Here is a 16,992-nt window from a genome sequence, read left to right as displayed (position 1 = left end):
ATATTAGTGACACAGTACTATTTTTATGTCACAAATGTGTTTTATCATTTGTTCATAAATGTGCATATGTGTGTTTGTGTTTGATATTTGTGTGTGCGATAATGGGGGATCTAGGTATTGTTTTTAAGTCTGAAAAACACGTTGTGTTGTATTTATTTTATGTATGAAAAGCACTTTATAAACAAAGTTGGATTTGATTTGATTCGAAAACAAAAAAATTGGCAGATGACAGCCTGTAATCAGTGAGACACGCTCGGAAAATCTCTTAAAGTTGCAAGTGCTTGAGCGCTGACAAAAAACATGGAACATCGTGATCTCTGACACCAGCTATTACCTCAAGCAACTTGGATCTCCACCATTTAAAACCACAAAGGCTTTTGTTTTGACCAAGTAAACTAATGCCATTTAGAAAAGTTGTCATAAGTTGATGGATAACTGATGTGAATTTTGAACTACAATTACTAAACTAAAAACATGTAAATATATTTCACTCTATGTACTGTATGAGTACTTGGCAGTTATTCACAGTGTGATCAACACACTTCCAATTGAAGCAAAGCATTTTTGTAAAATAATTCCTCTCACCATATTGAGCACAGTTAAAACATAAGTGGTAATGTTCTCATGGCCATGGTTGTCCATCATCTTCCTGTCGACTACCACCAGCGTTTCCACATTGAGCTTTTGGTCACGTTGGTTCTTCATAAAAACTGCTCTCCTGTTCCTGGGAATGAACTTGTACTCATCTGGAAGCATGAAGAGATCCTCCATTGGAGGTTTGGGCATGTCTAGGAAAAAACATTGTACAAAAATTCATTAGCCAAGAAAAGAAAGTGGAAGTTCCTACGAAACAATTTGGATTTAATCATAAAAAGTTGTAAGAAATAGAAATATTTGTCATCAAAGTGTAACAATCGTTACAATTATAAATATATATTGTAATTTTTAAATTTTGCTGAATATTATGTTATTGTGGTTATACTTTGCAGTGATAAATAAGTGAATGGTGTTTGCGCAAAAGTTGCTAAACTTATTTATGACACTGTAAAATTATACAGCTCCTGTGTTGGATCTTACTAGATTGTGTGGTGTATGAAATATAAGGTTAGTGTTCATTTCGTTGACATCTCTCATTGATTAACTTCATAACTTTGTTGTATCTGGCAACCTCTAGTGTATGTTTAACTTCCATTATGCATACTACAATACACAAGAGGTTTCACATTATTTGATTACAATGTGATAATGGACACTAAACGGGTGTGGAAAGGGACATAGGTCACATGTTTGAAAGATAACAATACTCAAGAGAGACATGTGCTTTAAATATAAGTCTGGGAACAACCTTCCCATTTTATCATCACCTGATGAGCACAACTGCTTCACTTACTAATACAAATTGTAGCCTCAAACAAATACAACTTGTTCCCTAAAGTCTCTTTGTTATTTTTAGTTTTTACAAATATCACCCAACACTGTCTGGCTTGAAAGTTGTTACTTTTGTACTTATGTAGACGGTAGACAGGTGAGCAGCCAATTGTGTGGCTAAAATACAGCACAGGTGTTCACTGATGTCACCCTGAGGGAATGAAAACAAACTGGGAGTTTTCACCAGAGACCGCCAGCTGGAGTTCTGCGGGTTAATGGTGGTTGGTACCTGTTCAGGTTTCTATGACACAGCCAATGTTAACTGATATTGAGGTCATTTCTGGAGTAAAAACATTAATCATGGTGTGTAGTGAATATTTAACTTTATCTATATAGTTCCCATAACTTTCCACAGGTCATTTAAACATAAATGGAGATACTTGCACTTGGCAGAAAACGGTCATCACATGCAATAGTGTTTGTTTTCCCACAGGTTGTAGAGAAGGTAACCTATTGTTTCGTCAACTCAAAAAGGACTATTGAAATATGAAAAAAAAAAAACCGAACGGGTCTTTAATTTTATGTTATATTTAGCAATGGGTTATCACAGGGATTTCATAGCTCTTTCAGATCATTTCTGTAATTACATTTTTTTTAACATTTATCAACCAATTTCTTTTTTATTTTCTTATACGAGAAACTCTCTTGCAACTATTACTTCTATAAAAATGTGTTAAAATGTTGTCACTAAATATAATGAAAAAAATTCCCTTACATACATTTCTTCCTTCTTCCGCAGAAGTGCTGCCTCTGCCTGTCTTTGTGCGTGTAGTCATCATCTTGCCAATGGCCATTATGGTAATCACTTCCGGCATGTTGGTCCTGCTGCTGATCATGTCTGTCATTACTGCTGAGAGGTTCGCTTTGCTGGTTTCCCTGCAGGTCTTCGTTTGTCTGTGAGTCGTTTTGGCTTTTGGTAGTTAAGTTCCGATCTGACTTGTGAGCAACTGAATCTGGGGATCTCTTCTGAAGCACCCGAGAGTGATGGCCTCTGTCCTCTTTGCGAGTGTTCCCGTCATTCCTGTAAAGGATGTGTGGCTGGTGGCTGGGAGGTGCTGTGAAGTTCTCTCTATGGGCAACGTCGCGGGACACTGGCCTCAGGAAGTAGTCTGCATCCTGAGTGCGGATCAAACCTGTCTGGGGGAAAGAGGCAAAGTCCAGTTATCCTAAGATGAATGGCTCTTTAACCAACAAGTGTACCTAAGGTTGTGTCTGGTGACTATGTACAGCAGGGTTCTACACGAGGGTCGCATGCAGAAAAAGGATACAGGAAGTCTTTTTGATACAGTTTGTGCATCTAAAATACAAAAACCTAGGTCAATGTATTCCAAGCAATTTGAACAAAACAGCGACATTTTAGCTTTATGTTATAGGTGAAAAATTTGTGTAACTTCTAATAATATCATTATATTATTACGGGTGTATTGATCCATCTGCCACCAATCAATAATGGACTAATTCATGAAAAAGTATGTGATTGCTGTTATTAATAAAAATAATAAAAATAATAAATTATTATATTTATACAGCATTTTTTTCTAGAGACTCAAAGCGTGCACACTGCTATTGTAAATTGGTGCCATTTAATGTCAACCACAAACCCTGGTACCTCTGACTGACTATTTATTGACAAGCTCGGAGCCAATTATGTATCTCCATGCACAGTGTAGAGCTGCTCCCCTAAATTAACAATAATCTAATAATCACCTCCATTGTGGCAAATTAACTCCAATTCTTAGTATTATTATTACTGGAGAAACAAGATAAACCCGTCACACACTGATAGCAAGTCAGGAGCAGGTATGCTAATAGAAATGCTAGCTTTAATTGGGAACAACACTTTTTTGGGAATTTTGCCCATCGTTTAGAATCATTATGAAAAACATGACGACGGGGGGATTTTGTTTATGCATTCTAAATAACAAATAAACCTCAATAAAAGTCCGCTTACAGCGGAGCCGATTTGACGCCCTCTATTCCGCCCATAAAAATCCAAGACATAACCATCCAAAAAGCGCCAACTATAGTCCATTTACATTTTGTGACTTGAATATTAAACAAATATTACTAATATTTTTATTAGAAGAACTAATCTCCCGTCCAAAGGCAAAACCCAGTAACTCAATTTTGGTCAAAACTGAGCTGATAACAATTTTGGAGTTCCTAGGTGATATGCTTTACATTAGTGTATGCGATATTGTAATTTGTTCCGTAAGTAAGCTGTTACGCGCATGGCAGGACCTAGCAAATACCACATAACCGCGAAAAACCTAGTATCTCAAGGGACCAATCGGAGCTTTTTTGTCAGTCGCCTTATTGTCTTTAATGAGACATTTGCACGAATGGGGGCCGACGGTCAACCTGATTATGTGATATTATGGCACGAGGGGATATTTGGAAGATTGGCCCAGGACGTTGCAAGCACCTTCATTAAATGTATTATTCTTGATTCTTCCCCTTGCATACTCTTTTGGGCAGATAACTGTGGAGGTCAAAATAAAAACTGGACGCTGTACACGGCTCTTGGCCAATATGCAAACGCAGAATGGGGCCCACCCGAGATTGTGATAAAATATCTGGAGAAAGGGCACACCACACGTTCATGAGAGCAGATTCAATCCATGGCTCAATCGGCAAGAAAATGAAAGCTGAAGAAAACATCTATACGTTTGATGACTTTGTAAATCTTTGTAAGACAGCATCAAGATAGATTGGTTTTCCTTTGTTTTCTCAAAATCAGCTAGAAGTGAGTTACTAGGTTTTGCCTTTGGACAGGAGTAATGTAAACAAACGTTTTATAGCAGCATTGTGATCCCTACTGTGTGATGTTTACATCATCGATTGTTATGCTCTATCCTCGTTTCCTTGCTCTTTGGAAGTTTATTGAATCTTGCCTGTCGCCTGTAAAGTAGATGGCTGAGGATGTAACCCGACAGGTTGGTACATTTTGACAGCCAATTTAGACACAGAATAGACGAGAACGACTAGAAAAAACGCTTGGTTCCACCTACCATTTCTTTGCGAGGATTAAGAGACATTTTTCACCTAAATGGGAATATATGAACGTCCCAGCAATTAGCATTCTATTGCGAGCAGACCTTGTACAGTAAGTGATGTTCTATTATGTTTGATGGCTCTCAGCAAGTCTGCAGTGAGAAATAATCAGTGATAAGGAAACCAAAAACGCAAACGTAGTGAGGCATTTTTTGCTCAAAATTATCAAAATAAATCAACAGTAAATGTTATTATAACTGTGCCCGTTGCTACATTACATACTGTATATATTTATATCATGTATATAAAACCTCAAAGGAGGTGTTTGGATTTTTTTTTCAAGGGCTTTATAATCAGAATTGAACAGCTCCCATATGCTCCATTGTGAGCAGAATTTAGGTCGCATTTATTCAATATTTATAATTTATAACATCCATCTTTCATAATGATTGTGAACGATAGGCAAAATTGCAAAAAAAAAAGTGCAGTTCCCCTTTTACCAACACCAAGAACTAAATGCTTAGTAAAGTGTAAAAAGTGTAAATGGAACCGTGTTACAGTAAAAAGCCATTGGATATTAACAGAAAATTGGCAAGTAGATAAATTCTTCGGAGAGGATAATATAGCAACATTCAGAAGTTGACAACACGTGAGGTAAGGGCGGATTAATCCATAAATTGGTGGTGTCGAGACCAAAAGTAGTATATAATCGAGGGGTGTCAAACTCAAATACAGAGTGGGCCAAAATTCTAAAATGAACTAGGCCGCGGGCCAAAGTTGAACAACTTAACCTTTCAATAGGGACCCAAACAAGTTTTGCATTGAATATTGAACAAGCAAGGCTTATATAACTTTATAGTGACATGCAAAATTGAGTTTTGTTGGTAGCGGGGGTGTATATCGTAGCGTCCTGGAAGAGTTAGTGCTGCAAGGGGTTCTGGGTATTTGTTCTGTTGTGTTACGGTGCGGATGTTCTCCCGAAATGTGTTTGTCATTCTTGTTTGGTGTGGGATCACAGTGTGGTGTAACAGTGTTAAAGTTGTTTATACGGCCACCCTCAGTGTGACCTGTATGGCTGTTGACCAAGTATGCGTTGCATTCACTTGTGTGTGTGTAAAAGCCGCATATATTACGTGACTGGGCCGGCACGCTGTTTGTATGGAGGAAAAGCGGACGTGAAGACAGGTTGTAGAGGATGCTAAAAGCAGTACCTTTAAGGGACCCCCCCAATATTGTTGTCCGGGTGGAAATCTGGGAGAAAGGGTTGGCAAGTATGAGATTTAGCGTTGAATGCGGTGATACAGCGGCACCGCCACTGTATAATACTGGCGGGCCAGCTCTAATATCAATTTATTATTGCCTCAAGGGCCAAATTAAATTACACGGCCAGAGTTTGACACCCATGATATAATCGATAATCGAGTGATTTAGAATTATAATTGTATCTTCTCAAAATCCGTTTTTTTTGTTTCTGTCCATGTTTATGAATTCAGGGAATAAGTCCCTGTACGCATGATGACCTCTGAGGGCAAAACCCCATGGATTTAAATGAGTAGTCGATGGTAGTGTGGGCCCACATCTGAGGTCCTCTCCAAGGTTTCTCATAGTCAGCATTGTCACTGGCGTCCCACTGGATGTGAATTCTCCCTCCCCACTGGGTGTGAGTTTTCCTTGCCCTTTTGTGGGTTCTTCCGAGGATGTTGTAGTCGTAATGATTTGTGCAGTCCTTTGAGACATTTGTGATTTGGGGCTATATAAATAAACATTGATTGATTGATTGATTGATAGTTTTTGCTTTTGTTTAGTGATAGTGTACTATTGACTTTGTTTGGCTCGAAAATTTGTATGAAAAAATAGATTATCAGGAACTTGTTTGAATCATTTGTTGATATTGTTATACTGTCAATACCACTCACTGTGAATACATTTAAAAATATACAGTTAATATATTTGATTGGTATTGGTATGGAACGATCTCATTCATGGGTGATTGGAGTCGGCAGCATAATGTAAACCCTGATCCTAACATAACCTATCAATTATCAATTAATTCTGTTGAAGGGCATTATGAAATAAACGGTAGGCAGAGAATGGCCCCATTATCGACACGCCTGATGTACAGTGAAGACATAAGAATATCACAATCTTAATGATCCTTTATTTATGACTTCTTAGAACACAAGTGTCCTACATCTCCAACCAGGCCTGGAAAGTAGCCTAAAGGCCAACAGTCATATATTCCCCACAAACATACCAACTTTCTCCAGCCATTCCTCTAACCTCCCTATCTGTCTGGCGGCAATTAGTCAAGATTCAACTTGGCGCGCCCCAATTACTGGCTGTGTTTCTTCATGTTCAACATCTGTTTTGCTGCTCAGGGTCAGACCGTATCTCAAAATCGGAATAAGGTTGTCAGATAAAAAGAGACTGATGGGAGGATGCGTGGTACATATCCTTAAACTGTAATATGTTCGAAGTTGACTTCAGTTGCTTTAAATAACATCACACAAAAATGCTCACTGATTGAAAAAAAGTAAGTAGTATATCATGTTTTTGGGGATACTTCGTATCAAGTAACATGAAGAAATTCCATCAGTGTGTTTTTCGAAACTTATACTTGGATGGAAGCTGATTTTACCAACTTGATCTATGGGTGAAGTGTGAATTCTTTATCAAAAGAGTAACAGCCTTCCATAGTAGCAGCAAAAAAAGTTGTCATCTGACCTACAGTGTGTACGTACAGCATGCATGTCTGGGTTTGCAGGTCAGCAGAAACCTTAGTATGCATAGTATGCATGTTACTATGTGTGGATATACACAAGTGTTTGAAGATGTCATATGTCAGTCATGCAAGGGTTTTGCTATTTTTGGATACTGACTTCTCTCATTTAATGAACATTGACTGTCAGCGTCTGTCTGTGGACATATGGAAATAATTGAAAAATAAAATAATATTGTGTAGCCTGCATCTGATTCAGTAACTTGTTTGAGGTCTTGTCCTTTTTTGTGTCGGCTGAAAATACAAGCAGTCACATATCATTCCTCGTACATACAGTGGATAAAATGCTAAAAAATGTGCATCGATAAGGCATGCATGTTTGTCAAGAGTAAAGACCTTACAAGGACCTTTACACCATACTTTGGGTGCCATAAGATGATGGGAGAGTAGTTACATGTTTCTGAGTATTTCCATGTCAGATAATGATTATCATTTGCCAGTCTACAGTAGACGTGTTTGACAGACAAAAGATAATGACGACAAAGAAATATATTTACAAACATATTTACTGTCAGGCCTGGTACTTTACCAGATGATTACAAACTTCGAGGCCCTTTAAGAAGAACAAAATGCAACAATAGTTGTTTTAGTGTCAATCATGTTAAAGTTCCAATGATTGTCACACACACACTAGGTGTGGCGAAATTATTCTCTGCATTTGACCCATCACCCTTGATTGAAACCAAGAGCAGTCAAATGGCAACAAAGACAAATCCATTCCGAACCCAGATTCAGTGAGAAAAAAACAAACATTTAAAACACTTTCTTGTTGTCCACATAATATGTAATTGCGGTCTTTTGATCAAAATATTGCAGGGATTATGTTTTACAGACCAACTTCTTATTTACGTGCCTCCACTTCAACAGTGTCTTCTCCCTGCCAGCTATGTTTGTTATTTTTAGCGCTTCCATAGCAATTCTGCTGACATATATACATTTGAAACTCTATGTTACTTAGCATGTCAATCTTCCCCACAACAAGAGGATAGAGAAAAAAAAGAGCTTATTGACCACAACGTCGGACTTCAAATTTCTACCATACATGGAGATATCGGCTTAATCACAGGGAAGGGCAAATTCGAATTGGCTTGTTTGGAGGAAACAGGAAGGAAGACGAGATGGTTTTTATGAATATTTTTGCAATCCTCCACCGTTTAATTTCAAATTTTCTGGAGTTATCGGAATCGCAAATACGCACAGGCAGGTACCATTAGGTAGGAAAAGTTAGTTTTGCAAAATAAATCCACGTTAAGATGGATGAGTTTGGAGTACTACAGTACTCACAATCCCTCACTTTTTCCACATGTTATGTTACAACCCTATTCCAAAATTTAATTGTGGAAGGGGGCGTGGCCTGTGGGCCTGCTGCGGAACGGGGCGTGCAATGAACAGCCCCGAAGACAGCGACAGGTGAGTAGATGGCCCAGGTGGGACTTGTTATCTAATCACCTGTTGCGAGACTGAGAAGAAAAAACATTTATTGCTGGAAAGCAATCGCTGCAATAGAATTAAAAGACTTGATTCAAATGATCTACCGGTTTCCCGAAGATCTGTCGGCCAGGAGAACAAACAACAGAGGGAAACGTTCACATTTTGGCACCCAAACGAACCTGGTCAAAGATGATGAAGTCGGACCCCCTGGCAGCATTGGCGCAGGTTTTTGCGGCCGTGACGGCGACCAGTTAACACGTTGGCTGGTACAGGGTACAGCACCGTTGAGAGGGAGTTCCTTGCCAACCGGTGGGCGGTCAGTGCCCTTCGGTACTACCTCCTGGGGCGATCATTCCAGTGGCTCCACCGCATGAAGGATGCCAACGCGCGGATCACTTACAACCCTAAAATATCAGAGTTATCCACAGACCGGGGGCGCAAATGGCCATGGCTGACTTCCTCTCCCGCTCCCACACGAAGTGGGCGCGATGGAGGTTTGTGGAGAGGGGCGTGGCCTGCGGGCCTGCAGCGAAACGGGGTGTGCAAGGACCGGCCTCGAAGACAGCGAAAGGTGAGTAGATGGCCCAGGTGGGCTTTTTTAACTAATCACCTGTTGCCTTTATTAGCAGCAGCCGGGTTGAGACAGTGGAGTTGGAGCCAAGGTGAGAGACACGAGAAGAAAAAACATATATTGCAGAGTCTTGTCAACCAGGACAGCCCACAGCATCCAGATCCTTAAGAAACTCTGAGCGGATCTCATCCACCCCCGGGGCCTTGCCACCAATGAGCTTTTTAACTACAGTTTGTACCTCGGCAACCTCAGCCTCAGAAATAAAAGAGCCCACCACAGATTCCCCATGCACTGTTTGCTCATAGGAACATGTGTCATTGTTCATGCTTTCATCTTATAATCATTGCAAAGGAACTGATTTATGAATGACTAGACACAAGACTGATGGTTTGAAATAAATATTATGGCGCAAAAACAGGAAAGTAAAATATTTACACTCAAGAACTATTTATATTATGTGTTGTTACAAAAAACAGCATATATGTCAACAATAAAAACACAACTTTAGCAATTATGCATGGATGCGCATGTAAATGACAATTATACACAACATGAAGTACTCCCACACTCTCCTTTAACCTGGGAATAAGCTTTTATCAATGTTTTTTTGGAACCTTTTAACATCAAATATTTTTTCCATTAATAGCTCACATTTTACTTTGACCAGGTGTCTTTTTGTGTCGTTCTCGCCAATTCCGGGTTCTAAATGGCTGCCAAAGTATACCAACTTGTTGGATTATAATCAGCATGTACTTTTCAGGTGAGATGCGGGGTTTATAAACAACAAAAAACTTCCAGGGAGCAGGGAAGAGAGGAAACACTCGATGGAAACAAGGGGATACATTGGAGTGATCAAGGCGCCGCTATTAATAGTACGTCTGCATTAGCACTTATCAGAGCAATATCACTAATACTTGGGTAATACTCAAGTCACGAAAATGTAAATGGAGTATTGTTGGTACTCTTTGGATGGTTATTTATTGGATTTTATGAGTGGACCACTCATTGGCAGATTGAATTTACATTCGACTAAACCTGACTAATTTAAGTCAATGAGCAAGAACTGATGAAGCCTACTCAGATGTGCGGCAACACGTCTTATAAGCAGAGGTGGGTAGAGTAGCCAGAAATTGTACTCAAGTAAGGGTACTGTTACTTTAGAGATTTATTACTCAAGTAAAAGTAAGGAGTAGTCACTCAAATATTTACTTGAGTAAAAGTAAAAAGTATGTTGTGAAAAAACTACTCAAGTACTGAGTAACTGATGAGTAACCTGTTCGTTTAATTATCACGGCAACAAATAATGCACAAAAACTTAAAAATAGTAATGAGCAAATTCAGAGGCAGGAATATCTCTTAAGCAAATAAAACAAAAATATATATTAAATAATAGTATATTAAAATAAAAAAAAATTAAGGCACATTGAGCCACAATAACTTAACAGCACCATAGGCTCAGTAGGCATTGATTGATTGAAAATTGTATTAGTAGATTGCACAGTACAGTACATATTCCGTACCAAGTCGAGGTGATCTACCTCATATATACATATACATACACACACATATCATATATATATATATATATATATATATATATATATATATATATATATATATATATATATATATATATATATATATATATATATATATATATATATTATATATATATATATATAAATGATATATATATATATATACACAGTATATAATTTATATTTATTTATTTTGCCGTTTTTGTTGACATGTTAGATAGTTATGGTGGGCTTCACGGTGGAAGAGGGGTTAGTGCGTCTGCCTCACAATACGAAGGTCCTGCAGTCCTGGGTTCAAATCCAGGCACGGGATCTTTCTGTGTGGAGTTTGCATGTTCTCCCCCTGAATGCGTGGGTTCCCTCCGGGCACGCCGGCTTCCTCTGGCCCTGCGATGAGGTGGCGACTTGTCCAGGGTGTACCCCGTCTTCCGCCCGATTGTAGCTGAGATAGGCGCCAGCGCCCCGCGCGACCCCAAAAGGGAATAAGCGGTAGAAAATGGATGGATGGATGTTAGATGTGTTTTAATGAATATATATGCATGTTTAACACATAGATTCCTATCTTTCATGAAGACAATTATATAAGTTGGTGTATTACCTGATTCTGATGACTAGCATTGTTTGGAATGAGACAGTATTGCTGATAACGTCCACGTTTTCAAATGGAGGAGAAAAAAAGTTCCTCTTTTCTGTCCAATACCACATGAAAGTTGTTGGTTTTTGGAATCTTATTTGTCCAGTTTCCATATTCGTTTTTATACACTTTGCAATAAATACATTGGCGGCAAACTTCGTAGCTTGCTAGCTTGTTTGCACTGGCTTTCGGACTCTTATTTTGTTAGCGCAGGAGCGGCGCTTTTATTGTGAAGACAGGAACTGTGCGCTTTTATTAGTAGATTGCTCAGTACAGTACACAATCCGTAGAATTGACCACTAAATGGTAACACCCGAATAAGTTTTTAAACTTGTTTAAGTCGGGTCATGTGACCGCCTGACTGTTTGATTGGTCCAACATCACCAGTGACTGCATGTGATTGGTGAAACGCAGGCATGCGTATCCTATGTTGCAGTTCTGTCATAAACCAAAACAAACATTAACAGATCTATAAACAAAAGTAGCGAGTAGCGAGCCGAATGTAGATAAATGGAGCGGAGTAAAAGTAGTGTTTCTTCTCTATAAATATACTCAAGTAAAAGTATGTTGCATAAAAACTACTCGTAGAAGTACAATTTATCCCAAAAGTTACTCAAGTAAATGTGACGGAGTAAATGTAGCGCGTTACTACCCACCTCTGCTTATAAGACAAACCAAACAGTCCAGTTGCGATCGATTAAATGCTCTGAGATAACAATGACCTGGATGAATGAGAACCTTCATAGACATACTGCACTATAAATATGTTTAAAAACTTCTGTTCACCTTTCGTAGCTTTGCCTATTGAAATGAAGTTTGTAAAATATAATAAACAATAAAATGCATATAATTTAAAGACTACGGCTAAGTAAAAACAACGGAAGATATTTCCACTGATCAGCGTTTTTAGCACAAAGATTCCACGCAAAAGTTCCTGCAAGTCGAATGTTCCTTTAATTCTTCTTTCGCGCCGTTGTCAAGTTTGTTGTAATGGTAATACCCAAACAATGGATCTACCTTGGTAGTTTTTGTGGGAAACATAGGGGGATTTTTTTTTACTCGAGTAAATAAGAAAGTTCCTTTAAAGGTTCCTGTAGCGTTCCATCTTTCAATGCTGGTTCATAATCTTCTATATGACAAAATGTTCTATCGTCTTCTGAGTTCCTGCTAGACCTGTTACTTTGTTCTGCATTCTACCTAATAAAGAGACCTCCCGCCTGCTTTTTGCTTGCCTTCTCTGCATTTGGAGATTGCCTCAACAGCCTACATGCGGCATTAATACAGCTGTGGCTTAAAGGTGCTGTGTTGTTGTGTTATCGGCCACCATAGTTTTCTGTTGCGTGAATACGATTCATGTCAAAAATGTCAACACAAGTATGTATAGTAGAAAGAGCAAATACTGAATTCATGGTAAATAATTTTACCGCCATCAAACAAAAAGTCAGAGTCCAGTCCCGAGTCACTGATGTCAATTCAAATCCACACCCCTGCATCATACAGTGTATTGCTGGGGATTCTTTTGTCAACAACCACCACAAATCTATTTTTTTGGAAGTTAGCGAGTTGGCAAACAACTGCAAATTGTAAGTACCAATTGTATTTTTCTAGGGACTTTGCTCTGACGTTCTACTATGTTGAGACTATGTTTAAGCACTGTCTTTTACAAAGAACATGCATCCACTCCTTCTCAAGCCAAGGCCCTATGTTAAGAGATTAGGTCACTCCATTGCCTTTCTTAAATAGCAAAGTCATCAGATTACACACTGCGCTCTACGAGGTGCAAATAGCAGTCATAAAATGCTGAAACACTACTTGGGAGGGCACAAACAGCTGGACTCTATGGAGTCAGACACATCCAGACAAGCAGCAACAGGAAGGGGTGGGAGGGTTGCTAAAAAACGGAACTTAGTAAGGAAGTATTCATTGTGTTAAAATGTGCACCTGACCGCGTGTGTAGTCCTCTTTTGTGATACCCTATACATCAAAAACATGCTTAACTGGTAGTGAAAGTGCCACAGTTGTTTGAACATAATTCATACAGATATCTTCAGCAGAACAACTGGTACAAATTAACAATAATAAAAGTTGACAATATTAAAGTTAATGCATTTTAACAGTGCTTTGTGCTTATGTCAGTGCAATACACCATAGTTGGCTCACCCCTGAAAACACATTAGACCACTTGGAGACCCATCAACAAATGTTTCCCACTGACTTTAAGAACATTTGATTAATTGTGCATGTTTCGCAAATTGACAGCAGCAGTCTGTCCTCTTATTTTCAAATCTGTATCACTCGCTTCATAAGGCTCATTTTAAATATTCCTGGGAATCCTTGACAGGGAAAGAGCACGTACCATTCCGTCATTACGACCAATATGAGCCCTGCAGCAAGAAACACACCCGTCCTTTTACAAGAGGAAAACACAAGTGATTTGTGGAAGACACCTAGCCTTTATCTTTTGGCACAGAATAGTATTGCGCTGTACGAAGGAATCATAAACAACTTGGTGATTCTGGATTTTTCATGTAAATTTTGGGGTCAATAAATATTAGGTTAGAACATACCAAAGACTATAAAAATGGGACCCACTACCTCTCTTCTTGGCACTCAGCATCAAGGGTTAGAATTGGGGGTTAAATAACCACAAATGATTCTCGGGCGCGGCACTGCTGCTGCCCACTGCTCCCCTCACCTCCCAGGGTGTGAACAAGGGGATGGGTCAAATGCAGAGGACACATTTCGCCACACCCAGCGTGTGTTTGTGACAATCATTGGTACTTTAACTTAATTATCCCACTATAAGCACTATTTACTATCTTCCTTTCATCTTTCCAGGTTGTCAACCCATCAGAGGATGTTGTTTCAGGCAAGTAAATTATCATCTGAAAATAAAAAGCCAATGTGGAGGCCGCTGTGATCTCACATACTGCGCCACATTAATCTTCCACTGCATGCATCCTTTCTTTATCGATTATTGACTCACTTTCTGTTGAAATATAAAACTAAAAAAACTAAATATACGACTCGGATTATTAAAAGACACCAAAGAGCAAAGTAAATAATGAAATAAAACCACAGCAATGCATGAACTTTGTCAGCAGCTCAGACCTAAATGAAAGTTACCATGTGGGGAACACTTGCTCAGATCATACTCAGAAGTCACAGACACGCACTTATACAGTATTTTGTTCAAATGTATAAAAAAGACAATGTCCATGTCTCTTACCTCTCTTTACCCACTTCAAGTTTTAGCCAATTACACAAGACAGGGATATTCAACGAAATTGTTTTGGGGCGCCATAAATTCAGAAAGCTGAGGACCGTGGGACCAGACTTCTCCCTTTGCTATTTGTCTTCTTGTGTATATTCCGGAGAACCAGCTTCCCGTACGGTAGACATTTGATTTTGGTCTATTTATTTCTTCAGAGTTACAGGAGTACTCTGCTGTTTTTAAGGACGTTCTGCAAAAATGTGAGTCTTGCCTACATTTTTTAACTGAACTTGCTGGCCACCAGTGAAATAGCCCAAATAATTAAAAAGAGAGGACTTAAAATTGAACCTTAAGAAATACTACTAGTAAAACTAAAGAAATTGAACACATGACTTCTGACTGCATTTAAAGTAAACAAGCAACAGCATCGCCTTACTGTTGTTAAATCCAATCCAATCCAATCCACTTTATTTATATAGCACATTTAAACAACAATAACGTTTCCAAAGTGCTGCACAGCCATGTTAAAAACAATATTAAAAAAACAATATTATGCTCCACCAATGACTGAATAAAAACAAAAAATAAATAAATATAAAACCAATATAAAAAAAAACAATATAAAAACAAATATGATTAAAAACAATTTTAAAGGGTAAAATCAATTAAAACAGTAAAATAAAACAAATTGTAACTGCTAAAGAGACGAGGACTTAATGAGGTGCCTTGAGGAACACCTAAGTTATTTAAAACACAAGTTGGGACCACAGGGTTCTATGTTTACTAGCAAGGTTATTTGTCAATGTAAAGATCTGCCAATGTGTTTACAGTCGTCAGAGTTCCGGTATGCAACAGGAGCATTTTTTTGTTTCCTGCAAAAATGTTTTTTCTCTTAAATTTTGAACTGAACTTGGTGGCCGGAGTGGTGTCATTCCTGTGATGGACTTGGCCCCCAGAGCCTCTGGTTGACTAGACCTGGTTTAAGGTATAGATTCAAAAATGCCTGCATCTTTCAACTTTTCCGCCAACATGTCATAAGTGGTCGTGTGATTAGTGGTTTCCGTTATAGACGTATAACATGATTGATATTAGATACTCGTGTCAGCTGCTGAACAGGTTCACACCATAGACCAGTGGTTCTCAACCTTTTTTCAGTAATGTACCCCCTGGAAACATTTTTTAAATTCAAGTACCCCCTAATCAGAGCAAAGCATTTTTGGTTGAAAAAAAGCGATAAAGAAGTAAATTACAGCACTATGTCATCAGTTTCTGATTTATTGAATTGTATAACAGTGCAAAATATTGCTCATTTGTAGTGTTCTTTCTTGAACTATTTTGAAAAAAAGATATACAAATAACAAAAAATTTGTTGAAAAATAAACAAGTGATTCAATTATAAATAAAGATTTCCACACATCGAAGTAATCATCAACTTAAACTAACCTCTTTGGGGATTGTAATAGAGATCCATCTGGATTCATGAACTTAATTCTAAACATTTTTTCACAAAAAAAAGAAATCTTTAACATCAATATTTATGGAACACTGAATATTGCATTGTTGCACTTCTTTTCTCAGTTTATGAACTTTCATTCATATTTTGTTGAAGTATTATTCCATGAATATATTCATAAAATATTTTTGAATTGTTGCTATTTTTAGAATATTTTAAAAATATCTCACCTACCCCTTGCCATACCTTCAAGTATCCCCAGGTGTAGGCGTACCCCCATTTGAGAACCACTGCTCTAGTTGACTAGACCTGGTTTAAGGTATAGATTAAAAAATGACTGCATCTTTCAACTTTTCCGCCAACATGTCATTAGTGGTAGTTTGATTAGTGGTTTCCGTTATAGACGTATAACATGATTGATATTAGATACTCGTGTCAGCTGCTGCACAGGTTCACACCATAGACAACTATTTTAGACAATTTTATTCTATCCATTCTTCACTTTTAAGTGTGAGAACTTTTGTAGTTAAAGTCCTTACTTTCATGAAAGCGTAAATAAAGCCAGCAGGGTGCAGTTGCAAAGTCAATGCAAAGTATACATTAACTTTACGACACAATAGTCCTTTATAAATCATTTTCTGCAGTAATAAAAAAGCCCCTAGGAAGTAACAATGACCTAACCTGACTCTCATCAGATCATTTTAGTTTGCTGAGCTCCACTCAAGGATCTGGGATTGAGGGCAATTCAAACTCCTTGAAGATAGCAAAACATAATGAACCAATCATGATCATCAGGCAGGATTTTAAAGATGTGACGTAGCGCCGAAGGAACTGTTTGATTCAAACAGTGAACTTTTCACTCTGTAGTTATCCAATATGTCGACTGTTCTGTTTTGGATTTCCCAGCGTTGCTCTCGTCAGCGTCACGGGTTGATTTCGATGTGAGTGTT

General features: G+C 38.3%; 1 protein-coding gene across 3 annotated transcripts in view; it reads right to left on the bottom strand.

Moving 5' to 3' along the window:
• Positions 1-16,992, bottom strand: part of LOC133562220 (A disintegrin and metalloproteinase with thrombospondin motifs 16) — a 166,862-nt gene that overhangs the window by 90,736 nt on the left and 59,134 nt on the right. For 2 of the 3 annotated variants that reach the window (XM_061916195.1, XM_061916194.1), the window contains 2 exons: positions 2,148-2,565; positions 586-788 (listed from right to left, as the gene is read on the bottom strand). In XM_061916195.1, coding sequence (XP_061772179.1) covers positions 586-788; positions 2,148-2,565 — 621 coding nt within the window. The remainder of the gene's footprint in view (positions 1-585; positions 789-2,147; positions 2,566-16,992) is intronic. The other variant, XM_061916196.1, reaches the window with a different exon arrangement.

This window comes from Nerophis ophidion, linkage group LG11 (genome assembly GCF_033978795.1).
Source record: "Nerophis ophidion isolate RoL-2023_Sa linkage group LG11, RoL_Noph_v1.0, whole genome shotgun sequence".
NCBI lineage: Eukaryota > Metazoa > Chordata > Actinopteri > Syngnathiformes > Syngnathidae > Nerophis > Nerophis ophidion.
The sequence above is the reverse complement of the archived record's forward strand: the minus strand, read 5'-3'. Positions and strand labels throughout refer to the sequence as shown.